This window comes from Dunckerocampus dactyliophorus, chromosome 13 (genome assembly GCF_027744805.1).
Source record: "Dunckerocampus dactyliophorus isolate RoL2022-P2 chromosome 13, RoL_Ddac_1.1, whole genome shotgun sequence".
NCBI lineage: Eukaryota > Metazoa > Chordata > Actinopteri > Syngnathiformes > Syngnathidae > Dunckerocampus > Dunckerocampus dactyliophorus.
Genome location: NC_072831.1, coordinates 895,264 through 913,209, shown reverse-complemented (window position 1 = coordinate 913,209; position 17,946 = coordinate 895,264). Strand labels below are relative to the sequence as shown.

The following is a 17,946-nucleotide window of genomic DNA, read 5'->3' as shown; positions in this document are numbered from 1 at the left end:
ATTTACGACTTTTTATACAAAATGTACAAATTTATTCTAAGTTTTATAAATTTTCTCTTAATTTACAACCTTTTTCTCATAAATTTAGGGTTAACTTTTTTGTAACAAAATTTGACGTTTTTTTCCTTGTAAATTCACAACTTTATTTTCATAAATGTACACATTTTTTCTTGTAAATTTCCGACTTCATTCTCATAAATTTAATTATTTGTTACAAAATGGATGTTTTTTCCTCATAAATACACTACAGTAACAGTAACAGTGCATTCAACTTTAAAAAATGACATGGAGTCTATGAATGCAACCCCTCATAGCTTATAATAATGCTGTTGAAGTGTGATTCAAATGTTTTGCTAGTATTAATAGATGTGTGCTATCTTTTACATTTACAAAAATTTACATTTTCACTTCATTTGTAGCTGTTAATACACACAAATACATCATGTAATTTATCATTTTGTTCATGAAATAGTTTAAAAAAGGCATATTTCATGTATAGTTGCAAATGGTGATTAATCGTGATTAATTAATTTGAAAACTAATTGATTTGATTACAATTTCCCCCTAATAAATACACAAAAACATACCGGCACTGTATGGTGTTGTGTGTTCATGTGGAGTACCACTAAGTGTAGTAATTGGTTCTTGTAGTCCAGGCCCCAAAGAGCAAACGAAGAAGAAAAACCAAGCGTTTGTATTGATTTGATAAGAGTACTGTATTTGTATCCTCAGTTGTTACATAAATAACACTATCGCGTAAAAACGGTAAATTTGCTCTCAAGGTGTAAAATTTGAAAGACGTTTTCGGACGAAGAGCGTACCAGTAGGCTGACAATCCGGGTGTGTGATTGATACACGATACAACACACGAATAAGAGCGGCCCCAAACAAGAAGAAGACGCTTTTTGGGGTACTTTGTGTCCTAAATTGTTACCGACTTAAAATTGACGCGTAAACATCATACATTTGCCCTGAATGTGTGAAATGATAAAGGCATTAGCGGATAACAGTATGGGAGTTGTCATATTTCCGGGTGTTTGAACGCTGCACGCTGTAAACCACGAAGAAGAAGTGCTCGCAGGGCGTGGTGGGATACTTCTCTTGTCCGCTGGAGGACTCCGAGCGGCGCCCCGGCTGGCTGCCTGCTAGCAGCGGAGAGGAAGATGGCTGCGGCGGCAGGGGGGATTTTCAGGCCAGCGTCTGGAAGCAGGACGCCGTTCGTCATGTTCGACTAAAGCGACTCCGCCGCGGTTCCGTCGGTCCAGAAGCGGCCATGGGCTCCCAAACCCTCCAGATCCTCAGGCAGGGGATTTGGGCTTCAATCACCGGCGGATGGTACTACGATCCTGACCAGAATACGTTTGTCAACGCGCTCCATCTCTACATCTGGCTCTTCCTGCTATGTTTCCCCTTCACGCTTTACATGGTGAGTGTCTCCTTTAATCGCGCCATGTTTGTTTGTTTGTTTGTTTGTTTGTGTGTGTGTGTGTGTGTGTGTGTGTGTGTGTGTGTGTGTGTGTGTGTGTGTGTGTGTGTGTGTCCTCTCAAGTGGACAAGGTGGGACACTTTTAGCAACACTAGCCTGTTCGATGGAGCCGAGACAATGTCATGTTCCATTATACCACGGCTTTGATCAGTTTTATCAAGTGAAGGGCGTATAGCAGGACTACACTGACCCAGATGATGTCCCTCTAAAGTGTGCCACCTTCATACTGCACTGGACCGCAGTATCCTTTTGTGCAAAGCGAATTCGGATGAAGCCTAGCTAGCCTGTGCACTCAATTGGACTACAGCCCTTCCATCCATCCACCCACCCATTCATCCTCCTCCAGGGAATGCTTTGGGATGTTGACACTTTTCCTGGCTGTGACGTTTGAGTGCTCAGCTGACAGGGATGTTTAACAGTCATCTGGCACTTTTTGGACCTCCTGGCTTTGTTTACTTACATTCCACCCGGCCCTTGGTTCACTTCTCTTGCCCTTGTGTGACGCATTCAGACAGTAGAACACAGATTTTACAGCTATCCCGCAAGAAGTGAATTTTTGCCATTAAGTAACATGATTGGAGCCCTCTAGATGTGAAATAACACCCCTATGGTCACCTTTACACTGCTATTACCCAATATAGTAGACATAATGAGAGAAAATAAGACATAGAAAACCTGTTTACCACCTTCTATATACTATATCTAACATGATTAGAGCCCTCTAGACACGAAATAACACCTCTATAAAAAGTCAGAACTATACAAGTCATAATTCTGAGATAAAATGTCAGATTAATGTGATAAAAAGTCCTGAAATGATTTGATAAAAAGTGGAAATGATGAGGTAGAAAGTGATAAAATGATGAGGTAGAAAGTGATAAAATGATGAGGTAGAAAGTGTGTGTGTGTTGCCTTCTTCAGCGGAGCGTTGTCACATGGCAGTCGGCACATGCAGACTTTGAATGTCATCATTTCCAATTTTCATGTCCTGGTTCTGACTTGGCATTAGGGTGTTTTGTTCTCTCAGTGGCAGAAAGGGTCTTTCATGTGTTTTTGATGGTGTTGCAGAGAAAATAATCTCATCGTGTGTAATCCCAGGCCCTGCCATCCACCATGGTCATTGTGGGAATCTACTGCAGCGTGATCGCCGCCATGTTCCTGCTGCTCAAGACGCTCAACTACCGACTCCACCACGCCCTGGACGAGGGCGAGGTAGTGGAGCTCCAGGCCAAGAAGACACAGGGCGGCCGAGGGGGTGCCGAGGGGGCGAACGACAGCCGTGGAGGCGGCGGAACCCGTCGCCAAGACGGCAACGGCCCGGGGTAGGTGGAAGGGGTGGAGACTTGCAGGTGATGTCATGATCTTTTCAGCCGCAGATGTGGGGTTGAAGGTCAATCCGTACGCGCTTCCTTGTGGGTGTGGGTGATGTCACATTGCTGAACGCAACCCCATGTGGCTCACAATCACGCAGTTCAAGTGTGATGCAGACATGATCAATCTTGTCAGGGAATCTTCAACAAATACTATTGATGGACACTTTTTTTTAACCTCCTTCTTTCCTCTTCATAGTTTCATTTCCTGCTTGTAAAATGTTCTTCCCCAAGTATTTCACATTTTTTCTTGTCAATTTTTTGTCCTCAAAATTATGACTTTATTTCCATAATATTATGACTTTATTCCATCATATTATGACTTTATTCCCATATTATTATGACTTTATTCCCATATTATTATTACTTTATTCCATCATATTATGACTTTATTCCCATATTATTATGACTTTATTCCCATCATATTATTTATTCCCATCATATTATGACTTTATTTCCCAAAATGCCACCTTTATTCATTTAGTTGATCATAAAAATGTCATTTTTTGTTGAATATTTCAACTTTATGCGACTAAAATGACGTTATTCTCATAAAAGTATGACTTTTTCTTGTTTAGATTTAAATTACAACTTTTTTTGCTTCCTATTTTGTTGTAAAACAACTGCTGTTTGGGTATTTTTATTGTTTTTTTTTGTTTGTTTGTTTTCACGTTAAATTATATTTTTCAAAATGTGTCATGGGTCAATTAAAAACAGTTGTGGCCCGGAAATGGCCCCCGGCCGCACTTTGGCCACCCTTGCCTAAGTGTGTGTTTGCCCCCCAACAGGGACCCCGGAGGGGGGATGGAGATGGCAGACTTGATCAGGCAAGCAACGCCCCCAGTGGACTGCAGCTCAAGGAATTCTTCCATCGGCATGGAGCTCAGCCAGCAGGTAAGGATGGGCGTAACCTGGGGAGGACCCTCTTCTTTTGGCTGAATCAGGGGTGTCCAAACGTTTTCCTCCAGTGAGGGTCACGCTAGTGACATATTAACATATTTTTCCACTATTTCAACTTTCTTCTTGTAATTATGACTTCATTCCCGTAAATATGACTTTATTCTCATAACATCATGACTTTTTTTACGACCTCATTTTCTAAAATGTATTGTTTTATTTGTCACTTTGTGTGTTTATCATAATATTACATATTTTTTTCATATTTCAGCTTTATACTGCTAAAATAGCTATTTTTCCCCACAATATTATGATGTTATTCTTTTAAAATTTTAAAACAAAACATTTCTTTTATATTTATGACGTTCTGGTAATATGACTTTATTCTTTTACTTTTTTATCCCAGCTTTATTTGTCGTTTGTTTATCATAATATTACGACTTAAAATAACATCTTTTTTTTCTTTAAAACGGTATTTCAACTTTATGCTACTAATATTTAATTTTCCTTTTTCTCCTTAAATTCTTACCTTTGTCTTTGAAAATGAATGCTGGATTTTCCTTTTTTTTGTTTGTTTTCTTGTTAAATGATATTTTAGAATGTGGTGCGTGCCAATAAATAACCCCCCGCTGGGGGCTGGACTTTGGACACCCCTGTGCTATGCTAAAAGAAGGTACAGTAGATCCTTGAAAATCACACGCCTCAGCATGAACTTTTACAAGCCACAGAATGTCCAAGCCAGGAAGCCATGTGGTGACATTTTCTGCAAAACCAGACACGCTCTAACGACCACTCTCATCTTTAACTCACATTTCAGATGCTGTCCTCCACCCTGGGGAGAGCAACAGGAGCCAAAGGTAAACCATGCATTCTTCTCCACAATACTACTTTTTTAGTAGTTAGTTAGTCAAAAACAGTGTGCACATTTAATCGCATTGGATGCATTTTTTTGCCCAAACGAAGCATTTTCATGCAAAAAAATAGCCTAAGATCAGCATTCAGCGTGTGAATGTAGTATCCTACAATGGTCACTAGGGGTCAGTAAGTGTTTGGTAATGCAAACACCGGACTAAATCACTGGAACAACAAGCTTTACATGATCTAACACACACAATAATCACCATCACCTTTACACCCCTTTTACCCAATATAGTAGACATAATAAGAGAAAATAAGACATAGAAACCTGTTTACCACCTTCTAAATACACTTTTTAACATGATTAGAGCCCCCTAGACATGAAATAACACCCCTATAGTCACCTTTACACTCCTATTAGCCAATATAGTAGACATAATAAGAGAAAATAAGACATAGAAAACCTGTTTTCCACATTCTAAATACACATTTTAACACGATTAGAGCCCCCTAGACATGAAATAACACCCTAAGTCACCTTTACACTCCTATTACCCAATATAGTAGAGAAATAAGAGAAAATAAGACATAGAAAACCTGTTTACCACCTTCTAAATACACTTTTTAACATGATGAGAGCCCTCTAGACATGAAATAACACCCCTATAGTCACCTTTACACTTCTGTTACCCAATATAGTAGATATAATAAGAGAAAATAAGACATAGAAAACCTGTTTTCCACATTCTAAATACACATTTTAACACGATTAGAGCCCTCTAGACATGACATAACACCCCCATAGCGACCTTTACACTCCTATTACCCAATATAGTAGATAAATAAGAGAAAATAAGACATAGAAAACCTGTTTACCACCTTCTAAATACACTTTTTAACATGATTAGAGCCCTCTAGACATGAAATAACACCCCTATAGTCACCTTTACACTCCTATTAGCCAATATAGTCGATATAATAAGAGAAAATAAGACATAGAAAACCTGTTTTCCACATTCTAAATACACATTTTAACACGATTAGAGCCCTCTAGACATGATATAACACCCCCATAGCGACCTTTACACTCCTATTACCCAATATAGTAGACATAATAAGAGAAAATAGTTCCTTGTTGTTGTTTCTTCTTGGGGTGTCTAATGTAACATTACTGCCACCAAGTGACCAGTGTAGAATACTACATATCAGTGTGTCTTTCAATGCTTAGTCTTATATTTCTACTGTACTTCATTTAGGTGTTTCTTTTGGGTAAAAATACGTCAAATTAGCTAAAATATGCACCATATTTTGCAGCGTCTGTTTACTGCCACACGGTTGCCATCATTCCCTCTCCTTGCTACTTTGCTGGCATGCTAGCAAACACTGTTGTTGTGATCACATGGGCTCTGTTCGCTCCACTGTTGCCCACTCCTCAGTAAGAAAAGTAGGTATTGGCTGTCCTAGTGTCCAATTTAAAAATTACAAATAAAAAAAAAACCATGAATATATATTTCAACTCTATGCTAGTAAAATTATAAAACAAACTGCTAAACTTATTTTTCCTGCTTTTATGTTACAAATTTACTCCAAAATTCTCTCTTAATATTTTGATTTTACTCTCATAAAATTACAAGCTTTGTTCCTCAATGGAATATGACTTTTTTCTTGTAATATTTCAACTTTTTTCTCTTAATATTTTGACTTCATTTTTGCAAAATTGCAGCTGTTATTTTCCCCGAATTTCAACCATCTTGTTGTAAATTGCCTTGTAATTATGTCTTTTATTCCCATTGTTGTTTTGTTTGTTTTTCATTATATTACAACTTTCAAAAGAAATAATGTCTTTCTTTAACTCATTCAATCCTAGCCGTTATTCAAAAGACATCCCTCTCAGTACCGACTGATCTTTCAAGGCACACAGAATATTGTGTTGTATGGCCGTGTAAACACGGGACCTACCAAGAGAAAGATTAGACTCTCGTCTTTCATCAGAAAATAATAAGTTCTTTAGTAATCAGCAGTAGAACATAGGTAAGCTTCAGGAAAATATCAGTTCCCGACTAAAACAGGTAGGAAAACCATCTTTTTGTGAAAAGATGCATTTCAAGCATAACTTTCACTTTGACACAAATATTTGTTGCTTTTGTGACAGCTCAAATATCGAAACAACTATACCAGGGGTTGTTTTACATCAAAATAACAATTTATTTTCAAATATACGCCGTGAACTATTCACACTTTTCACATTTGAAACGGAACTGTGTGTGCACGTGGCCGTGTGTTAAAATGTCCCTACAATGCGTAACCTTCTGCACACTACATTCCTCCGCGCTCTCCCACTTCCTCCTTCCTGTCGAGTATGCATTTGCATGCAAATTCACATGCCGAGCTCTCATTAAATGCACTTCTGCCACCTTGTGCATGAAAAGTCACCTCTTTTATTGTGCACTTGCGTCATCACCCATTTTTGCCTCTCACGCAAAAAAACATAAAGGACGTATGAATAAATCCGTCTTTGGTATTGAGTAAGTTCATATTTCAACTTGATGCTCGTAAATTAAGGTTGTTTTCCCTCATATTATGATGTTATTCAATTTAGTGATAAAATTCTGACTTTTTGTTGTTAGATTACTTTGTCTTAATATTTTGACTTTATTCTTGCCAAATTGCTGCTGATTTTTACCTTTTTTTTTTCGTTGTTAGTCAGCTGCGGGTCGCAAACGGACCCCGGGCTGCACTTCGCCCTGCCCTGGGTTAACTGAAAGGTTGTTTAGTTGAGTTGAAGTCTCCTATTTGCTTCCTTTCCTTTGTGTGCAGACGTGGGGAAGACTTGCGATGACATCAGTTTGACTCTGGTGGAAAGCTGCAGTCATGACCACGGTGCACGCACACACACACACACACGTGCACAGCAGTGGTGAAGTATGGCACACGTATGGACGTTCTTGACAGTGGATGTTTTGCTGTTTTAGATTTGCTTTCAGACACAAAGATGTACTTCCTGGTTCCCAATGACTCCTTCGCCTCCCTGCAGCCCTCCACCTCCTTGTGTCCATCCGAGCTTTCCAGGGAAGCCGCCGACCTCTGCACCTCCGCTGCTTATCACTACAGCCTGTCCTCCTGCGACACAGAGAGCGCCCCTCACGCGTCCACGCAGTCGCAGTCCCTTATGAAAGAGAATCGTTCGCGGGGTCTGCCTCGGACTTCCAGCTCAGCGGGTTCTGCCTTCCCTGACCCTGGTCTGCCGGACTTTGCAGTCTACCCGCAGCCCAGGAGGGGCGGCCTTGACACCGTGTGCGAGCTGGAGGCCGCGAGGCCGAACCGAGCCGGGCTGTGCGGCAGGGAGGCGACCAAGTGTCTCCACCAGCAGAGCCAGGCGCCGGCTTCCACCTCGGGAATGGAATGTTGTAGACACAAAGACACACGCAGGGTGTGTCGCTCTGCTTCCAGGGATGCCGGAGAGGGCGGCTCGGGTCTGTACCAAGCGGACATGGTGGGTGGAAGCAGGAGATGCTCTTCTGCGGGAGGTAAATCCCGCCGAGGTGAGCGCAGCACAGAGAGCCTGCGCAGCCTGAGCACTCGCAGCAGCGGCTCCACCGAGAGCTACTGCAGCGGCACGGACCGAGACACCAACAGCACCGTCAGCAGCTTCCACAGCGAGCAGACCAGCTCCACGCATGTGGAGAGCCTGATTTCGCTCTCAGGGGACGAGCGTGCGCGGGATGGGGGCGATGCAGCGTGCGCTCATTCAGACGGCAGAACTTCAAGCACGGGCGTGAGTAACCAGGCCAACAAGAATCCTCACGCCAACGAGCTGACTGGTAAGTTGCCAGTGGGCACCGTGTCCTCTGCGGCTCCGGACTGCGGCCAGGAAGAGCCTGACACCGGGACTGGAACCGGTGTTGACGGCTCAGCTGGAGCGGAGCAGGGGGATGGAAAAGGCAGCATGGTGTCAAACCCGGTTCACAGGACTTGGTCTCTGTCGACGGGCCGCAGGGGGCGCCGGCGGACGGGCAAGAAAAGAGCGAGCAGCTTTGACGCCATCCGCCACCGGGACCACATGTCCGTGCGTGGGCTGGCCAAGCCGTGTAGCGCTGTATTTACAGGGGGTGGAGAGGAGGACTCCAGCGACCATAGCGAACTCAGCTGTGCCTCCAGTCTGCGCTCCACCCAACATCTGAGCACCGACAGCTCCTCCAGCGCCACCTCGCGGTCCTGCCACTCACCAGAGGGGTTCTACCGGGCCCTCAAAGCCAAGCACTCTGCAACCAGCGCCTCTGCAGCGTCGGAGGCGGGGGCACGACCTGGAGGTCGGCGGCGAGCCTCCCGCCGTGCCCTCAGCACGGACAGCGCCAGAACACACGCCCGAGTGTTGAGTTTGGACAGCGGTACCGCCGCCTGCCTTAACGACCCCACTCGCCTCGGAGCTCCCGCCGGGCCCCGGCCCCTTACGACCTCCAAGTCGGACCTGGAAGCCAAAGAAGGGGAGGTGCTGGATGCCGTGTCTCTGCTGGGTCGGGCCTCCCAGCTGGAGTCGGTGACCCGCTCCAGGAACAGTCTTCCCAGCCAGGCGGTGTTCTCCGAGCCTCTGGACGTTGCTGCTTGCCTGCGGGGTACGTAGTGAACACGCTACACACACACACACACACACTTGCACCAGTAACCTTCAATGCCGGACTGCTGGTACGCTCGTGCAGTGCCTGCCGTGTAGCAGTGCAGCTGGGCTGTGAAGGATACCACAGCGATACCACAGCGTGTGCAAACAGCTGCTCTCTTATTAGTGTCATACCTGCCCCCACCCTTCCTACATTCTCTGGCCCTGCACACCGGAGCCTCGCTTGGTGGCGATAACCGCAGGCAGGAATCACATTGTCCATTGAGTTGGAGTTGTTTACGCTGTTTTGTTTATTGACGCTCTTCAGTCAAGGGAGGAACCAATCAGAGGTTGGAGTAGACCCAGCCTTTTCAAAGTGCGGCACAGCGAGTGAACCCTTCATAGAAGTACCCCACCCTCCCACAATACCCCTTTGTCTGGAGCACTTTTTGTGCATTTGTTGTTTTACTGCGCCATCCAGACGCCATTTAATGTCTCAACAATTCATTTGACCTTTGACATTACTGACTTCAGCCTAATGATTTTTTACTACTATATATGTATATGTGTATATATATTGGGTATGTGTATGTATGTATGTATGTATGTGTATATATATATATATATATATATATATATATATATATATATATATATATATGCGTGTATACACATATACATGCACAGTCAAACCTGTCTTAACGGCCACCTGCCTATAGCAGCCACTGAAAAATCCCCCGCAGAAAATTTACGTGTTATAGACCCTGTGATAGCGGTCACCTCGCTAATGCGGCCAGCGGCCACCCATTTTGTCTCCCTTGGTCAATATCTGACTGCATATAGCGGCCAAAATGCAGACTCAAGCAGAAGCTTCATGCACGAAAAAGTTTCGTTTTTTAATCAATGCAGCCATCGTGTGTAGGCTTTAATTACTGAGTCCTAGCTCAGTCACAATCATTCACAAGATCCACACAAACTGTCAGTTACATAACAAAAGTGACAACGTTTATTTCCTGGTGTGCACTGGTCAATACTGTAATGCCGCTTGTTGTGGGGAAGGAGAGACTCATGTCGCCGATGCACTTTAATGGCTTTATTAACAGCGGAGAACACTGCAGGACTTTACATCCACGCCAACATAAACACACTTCCCAACTCCCTCGACACTCACAGTTAGCACTCAGCCTAGCTCTCCTGCTTGGGACGCCCATCGTCACTTCCTGAACTAAAGCTGTAATGACACTCTGCCGTACAGGTATATATAGCCCACGAGTGAGAGAGGGCGCTATTGAGCCATTATTCCATCCACTGTTAGAACAAGTGGAATCACATCAAGTAAACCTGTTACATACACACAAATGTTTACACTAGTTTGCAATTTAAATTTGTTTAAAAATAATAATAAACACATTTGAAACAAGAAACATGTACTGTAATAATGTTTTAAATGTAAAGATGTTATTAAAACTTTTTTATGAAAACTAAAATTTTCTTCAAAAAAGTTTAAGATCAGCCAACCAAATCCAAATTCAAAAACAAAATATTAAAAACAAACATAACAAAAGACAATACTAGCGCAGCTTTGTTGTGTGGGTGGTGAAGAATAACAAGCCTAGTAGGTCTTTACAACGTTTATCCGCAGTCCCACAGTGCCCTCTACTGGTCAACATTCAAAATGGCCGCCAACCTGTCTGTAGAGGCCACCTGTCTATAGTGGCCACTTTTGCAGTCGCCCTCTAGTGGCCGCTATAGACTAGTACCTCACATAACATAAACCTCCTTTTACATAAATTCCACTGAACATAAAGAATTTATGTAAAGTTTTTGCTTCGTATTACAGAAGAAATTCCATATAACAAAAAGCGTCAAGTCAGTGCAAGTCTTTTTTTTTTTTTTTTCCAATCAACTTTATTAATGCCTCAAGTCGGTACAAGTTCAGACTAACACTTGGTGACGCCTTCTGACGCATCACGCTCTCATTGGCTGATTTTCGAGGCACCGCCTCCGCTCTCATCTCATTGATTGATTATCGGGGCACCGCCTCTGCTCTCATCTCATTGGCGGAGTTATACAGCACGTACGTGAATTTGTGTGAGACAGGCTTGTCCCTTCAAACTCCTTCCTCTTGGTAGTCCCCCTGAAACTAACTTTTAAATTAACTAACAATTAAGTTAAGTTACAAATTAAAATTTTGCACACAGCATTATCGTGTAGTGCGTGTGTGTTTGTCTGTGAGACCAGCTGACTCTTAGACTCTTTGAGTCGCGTTTCGCCTCAGGCTAGTCCTCCTCCTCCTTCCTGCCTCCACTTGTGCTCCTGATCAAGACATCTCGTGAACGGTAGGATTGTTTTTGTTTTTCACTTTTATTCATTTACAGTAATCTTATTTATTACCTTATTTTAGATTGGAATGTTACTCTACTATGTTTATGCTAACGTTTTCTGATATTTACCCACCATATTTGGTGGACTTTGAATATTTTGAAGGGCCAAAGGGGTGAGTTTGGGAAGATCTTGGAACGGATTAGGCTATTTACATGTATTTTACACTTCCTATAACATAAAATCCCTATAACATAAAGGTTCTCGGAAAGGATTATTTATGTTGTAGGGGCGTCTACTGTATATACATATACACTGCTCAAAAAAATTAGAGGAACACTTGGAAAACACATCAGATCTAAACTGGGGGAAAAATGATCTTGAATATCTTTTTCCTGATAATAAGTGGGTGATGTATTAGTAACAAAATGATGCCACATCATTTGATAGAAATGAAAATGATCACCCTATAGAGGGGGGAAATCAAAGACACCCCAAAAATGAAAGTGAAAAAATGATGCAGCACACTGGTCCATTTAGCTAAAATGTCATTGTAGCAACTCAAAATGATTCTCAGTAGTTTGTGTGGCCCCCACGTGCTTGTACGCATGCCTGACAACGTGGGGGCATGCTCCTAATGAGACTACGGCTGGTGTCCTGGGGGATCTCCTCCCAGATCTGGACCAGGGCATCACTGCGGTACCTGGACGCATGGAGGAGATTCCAGGAGACAGGTAGTTACTCCAGGAGAGCTGGACAGGGCCGTAGAAGGTCCTTCAACCCTCAGCAGGATCGGTATCAGCTCCTTTGTGCAAGGAACAGGATGAGCATTGCCAGAGCCCTACAAAATGACCTTCAGCAGGCCACTGGTGTGAATATTTCTGACCAAACAATCAGAAACAGGCTCCATGAGGGTGGCCCGAGGGCCCGACGTCCTGTAGTGGGCCCTGTGCTCACTGCCCAGCACCGTAGAGCTGGATTGGCATTTGCCATAGACCACCAGAATTGGCAACTACACCCCTGGTGCCCTGTGCTCTTCCCTGATGAGAGCAAGTTCAACCTGAGCACATGCGACAGACGTGAAAGGGTCTGGAGATGCCGTGGAGAACGTTATGCTGCCTGCAACATCATTCAGCATAAAATCCTTGGACCCATTGTCAGAACCTACGCTGGTGCAGTGGGACCTCGGTTCCTCCTGGTCCACGACAATGCCCGACCTCATGTGGCTAGTGTATGCAGGTAGTTCCTGGAGGATGAAGGAATTGATACCATTGACTGGCCCCCACGTTCACTTGACCTAAACCCAATAGAACACCTCTGGGACATTATGTTTAGGTCCATCCGGCACCTCCAGGTTGCTCCTCAGACTATCCAGGAGCTCATTGATGCCCTGGTCCAGATCTGGGAGGAGATGCCCCAAGACACCATCCGTAGTCTCATTAGGAGCATGCCCCCACGTTGTCAGGCATGCGTACAAGCACGTGGGGGCCACACAAACTACTGAGAATCATTTTGAGTTGCTACAATGACATTTTAGCTAAATGGACCAGTGTGCTGCATCATTTTTTCACTTTCATTTTTGGGGTGTCTTTGATTTCCCCCCTCTATAGGGTGATCATTTTCATTTCTATCAAATGATGTGGCATCATTTTGTTACTAATACATCACCCACTTATCACCAATTTTTTTTAGCAGTATATATACGTACATACACACACACACAGAACAAAGCTGTGCTAGTAATGTCTTACGCTTGCTTTTAATATTTTATTTTTTATACGGCAGAGTGTCATTACAGCTTTAGTTCATCAGGAAGTGACGGGAAGTGACGGTGGGCGTCCCGAGCAGGAGAGCTAGGCTCAGTGCTAGCTGTGAGTTTGGAGAGAGTTGGGAAGTGTGTTTATGTTGGCGTGGATGTAAAGTCCTGCAGTGTTCTCCGCTGTTAATAAAGCCATTAAAGTGCATCGGCGACGTGAGTCTCTCCTTCCCCACAACAAGCGGCATTACAGTATTGACCAGTGCACACCAGGAAATAAACGTTGTCATTTCTTACAGGCATTGCCTGGACAGCTATGTAGTGGGGCTTGTTTAACCTTTGCCTTGTGGGCAAGCAGGAAGGAGAGACGATGCTGAGAGATGTGTGTGTGTTCTGAGCTGCTGTCTGGTGGCCGCGTTCAATAAATAAAGTTGGCAGAAGCAACAGGAGAAGTTTCCTTCTTTGCTTCGGAGCTGAATAACACTGACAAGTTAACAGACTAGTAGCGAACGGAAAAGAAGACGGCTTTGTTTGTGTGGAATACAGAAGATGAGGACTTTGATGGATTTGTGGATGAGGATTGATGAAAAATAACGTGAGTACATTCTAAAATACTTCAATTAAGTACAACCCAACTCAGTTTTGCTCCCGCTGCCGCATGCACGCTAGCGTATGGTTTTTTTTTGTTTTTTTTTTTTTATTTTTTTTTTTTTTTTATTGTAGCATCGCTGGGAGCACGTCCTGTTCCCAGCCTACTTTGCGGTAATGTTTTGGTGCAAATGCTCTTAAAGTTACATGTTTGACCAGGAAATAGCAAGCTCAAAAGAAGACGGCTTTTTTATGTGGAACAACTGACAGTTTGTGTGGATCTTGTGAATGATTGTGACTGAGCTAGGACTCAGTAATTAAAGTCTACACACGACGGCTTCATTGATTGAAAAACAAAACTTTTTCGTGCATTAAGCTTCTACTTGAGTTGGTAATTTGGCCGCTATATGCGGTCAGATATTGACCAAGGGAGACAAAATGGGTGGCCGCTGGCCGCGTTGGACAGGTGACTGCTATACACAGGGTCTATAACATGTAAATTTGCTGCGGGGGATTTTTCACTGGCTGCTATAGGCAGGTGGCCGTTCTATACAGGTGGCCGCTAAGACAGGTTTGACTGTGTGTGTGTGTGTGTGTGTGTGTGTACACACACACACACACACACACACACACACACACACACACACACACACACACACACACTCCTGATTCAAATCTTTGGACCAGTTCAAACATTTCTAGAATGATCATTTTGCACATTTGGATCTTAATGAGGTTTTAAGTAGAATTACAATATGCAAAAACAAGAAGGGGGAGTGAGACAACAAGCACTTGGAGCTTGTAATTTAAACAAAAAAAAAAAATCACTTGATCAAAAGTTTAAGACCGTTGCTCAAAAAATAACAAAAAACTCTCCAAAGCAGAACCAAAAATGTTGTCAGTAGGACTCAGTAATGAGGAGCTCCACCGTTCTTGTTCATCACTTCCAAAATGGCTTTGGGCATGCTTGATGCCAGTGTTTCCAGGAGGCTAGTGGGAACATTGCTCCAAGTGGTGAAGATGGCTTCACCAAGGCCATCAACTGTCTGGAACTGATGGCCATTTTTAGAAACTTCCCTTGCCATCCATCCCAAATGTTCTCTATGGGATTGAAATCAGGATGGTCCAAAAGAGTGATGTTATTCTCCCTGAAGAAGTCCTTGGTCAAGCCAGCATTGTGAACTGCAGCGTTGTCCTGTTGAAGAACCCAGCTGGTACCACACACACGAGGGCCCTCAGTCATGAGGGATGCCCGCCCCAACATCTGCATCCGTTTGACGACCCCGCACCACCTGAAGCTCCGGTGTTCCACTGAATGAAAAAGCACCCCAGACCATGATGGACCCCCCTCCACTGTGCCAGGTAGTAAACATCTCAGGTGGGATCTCCTTGTCATGCCAGTAACGTTGGAAGCCATCTGGACCGTCAAGGTTACATTTTTTCTCATCAGAGAATAAAACTTTGTTCCACCTTTCAATGTCCCATGTTTGATGCTCCCTGGCAAAGTCCAAACGGGCACTTTTGTGGCGTTGAATGAGACGAGGTCTTTTTAAATCCTTTTCCTGCAGATGGCGTCTGATGGTTATTGCGCTGCAGTCGGCACCAATAAGGACCTTCATGTGGGTGGAAGACCGCCCTGTGTCTTGATGACAGCCAATCGGATCCTCCGGCTCAGCGCAGGTGTGATGTTTTTGGGTCTACCACTTGACTTTTTTGTTCCATAATGCTCAGGATCTTTCCAAAAATGTAGAATGACTGATTTCCTGCTCCCAACCTCAGCAGCCATGGCACGCTGCGAGAGGCCTTGCTTATGCAGCTCCACAATCCCACCACGTTGGAAAAGAGAAAGCTTCTTAGCTTCACCATCAGGAGGGCATGACAGGGGGAATGATGACACTACATCAACATTTGGAGCACATTTGGGCTTTTATAGCCTGTGGTCTTAAACTTTTGATCAGCTGATAAACAACCTATTTCAGTTTTTATTTTTTGGTTTAAATTACAAGTTGAAAGTGCTTGTTGTCTCACCCACTTTCTTGTTTTGCATATTGTAGCTCTACTTAAAACCTCATTAAGATCCAAATGACACGTGTATGGCTGGTCTAAATAAACAGAAATGCAATAAAAATCAAGAAGTGGATATTCTTATCACTCGCTTCGTAACTCTTCACGAGGAAGTACCATTTGCCGCATTAAAGCGTGCTCGGAAATCCCAGAAAATTCACTGAAAACATGTGAATTCAACTTAAATGATGTGGTGTCTTTGAACGCAACTCCGCACTGCTCATAAAAACACGGTTAAAGTGTCATTCAAATGTTGTGCTGTTAAAGAAAGCAGTGTTAGGTAAATAGATTTCCAGACGCGTGCCATCTCTTAACTTGATTTACATTTGAGTTCATTTGGTGCTGCTAATACGTACAAATATATACAGTATAATCCTGCCCTGTCATTTGTCCCTCTTTCAATAACATCCAGTGAAAGTGGGCATATTTCAGACATAGTAATGGTAATGGTTTCATTTATTTTGAACATGCATACAAGTTACATTGGAATACATCACATAGTACAGTTCACACGTCCACAAAAAGGAGTAGGAAGAAGCAAATGTTATTTAATCCTACCCCCCCAACACACACACACACACACACACACACCATCCGTTTCACATCAATTGCAATACATTTGTTCACTTCCTGTATTCCAAATGTACTCTTTGCTAGTTTAAAATGCATTAGAAATTGATAGAGGTAATATATGGTAACATAGTGTGACATGGTGAATAATCATGATTAAGTCATTTGAAAACTATGATTAATCTGATTAAAACTTTTAATGATTTCACAGCCCTAATAAGAGATGTACTTTTTTTCCAAACTGATACCGATAACTTTCTGCTTATCAAGAAAAGTATTGTGCCGATATGATTTTAAAATTTACATGTAAGTGTAGTTTGTGCACACCTGGAGGTAAGAAGGACTGGAACAAATTAGGATTTGTTGATTTGTCCAAATCAAATATCATTACTACTACCACATCACTGCTATCAGGAGAACCAGAGTATAGAGGGGGAGGAGCCACCTGCTGTGGCCCAGCAAGATGAACTGTATTCGGGCACACACTCCGAGCAGCCGGTGTGACGCCACAGAGGTCTCCAGCAAACCTTTTGCACTTTTCAAACGCCGTGGCGCTGGCGTTTCATGTGGCTGATGAGGTTTTTTGTGTGCTTTGTTTTTTTGTTTTTTGTTGTTTGTTTTTGGTACAACTAGCACGCGGAATGTCTTCCTCAGTTTGCTTATGAGCGAGCTCAGGGGAAGTTACAACAGGCCGTTAACATCACAGGCAGGAGAATTGCTGCCACGCATGGTACAGGTAAATGTGCCTAATTGGAGCATTTTTTTAAATGATCAGTTAACAGATGTGTGCACCTGTAGTTTTTTCGTTTTTGTTTGAATGAAGCATTTTCAAGCATCAAAAAGTCAAATACAAATATAAAGCATTGAGAAGATGCATTGAAAGACATGTCGTACTCTACACTGGTCACTAGGTGTCAGTGATGTTACTTTAATGAGACAATAACCAGCGCAGGAAACACTGTCCAGAACAGTGCGTGAGTGTACAGGGAGTGCAGAATTATTAGGCAAGTTGTATTTTTGAGGATTAATTTTATTATAGAACAGGAACCATATTCTTAATGAACCCAAAAGACTCATTAATATCAAAGCTGAATATTTTTGGAAGATAGAGTGGGGCTTTTTTAGTTTTAGCTATTTTAGAAAGATATCTGTGTGTGCAGGCGACTATTACTGTGCATAATTATTAGGCAACTTTCTTTCCATTGGCAAAATGGGTTAGAAGAGGGACTTGACAGGCTCAGAAAAGTCAAAAATAGTGAGATATCTTGCAGAGGGATGCAGCACTCTTAAAATTGCCAAGCTTCTGAAGCGTGATCGTCAAACAATCAAGCGTTTCATTCAAAATAGTCAACAGGGTCGCAAGAAGCATGTGGAAAAACCAAGGTGCAAAATAACTGCCCATGAACTGAGAAAAGTCGAGCGTGTAGCTGCCAAGATGCCA

General features: G+C 43.0%; 1 protein-coding gene across 4 annotated transcripts in view; it reads left to right on the top strand.

The window, feature by feature from the left end:
- Positions 1–600: 600 nt before the first annotated feature.
- pcnx1 (pecanex 1) overlaps positions 601–17,946 on the top strand; it is a 57,554-nt gene continuing 40,208 nt past the window's right edge. Inside the window, exons 1-6 of one of the 4 annotated variants that reach the window (XM_054795687.1) lie at positions 601–1,426; positions 2,585–2,808; positions 3,645–3,750; positions 4,571–4,610; positions 7,429–7,491; positions 7,584–9,224. In XM_054795687.1, the coding sequence (XP_054651662.1) occupies positions 1,274–1,426; positions 2,585–2,808; positions 3,645–3,750; positions 4,571–4,610; positions 7,429–7,491; positions 7,584–9,224 (2,227 nt within the window). In that variant the 5' untranslated portion in view covers positions 601–1,273. The remainder of the gene's footprint in view (positions 1,427–2,584; positions 2,809–3,644; positions 3,751–4,570; positions 4,611–7,428; positions 7,492–7,583; positions 9,225–17,946) is intronic. The other 3 variants (XM_054795689.1, XM_054795688.1, XM_054795690.1) reach the window with 3 other exon arrangements.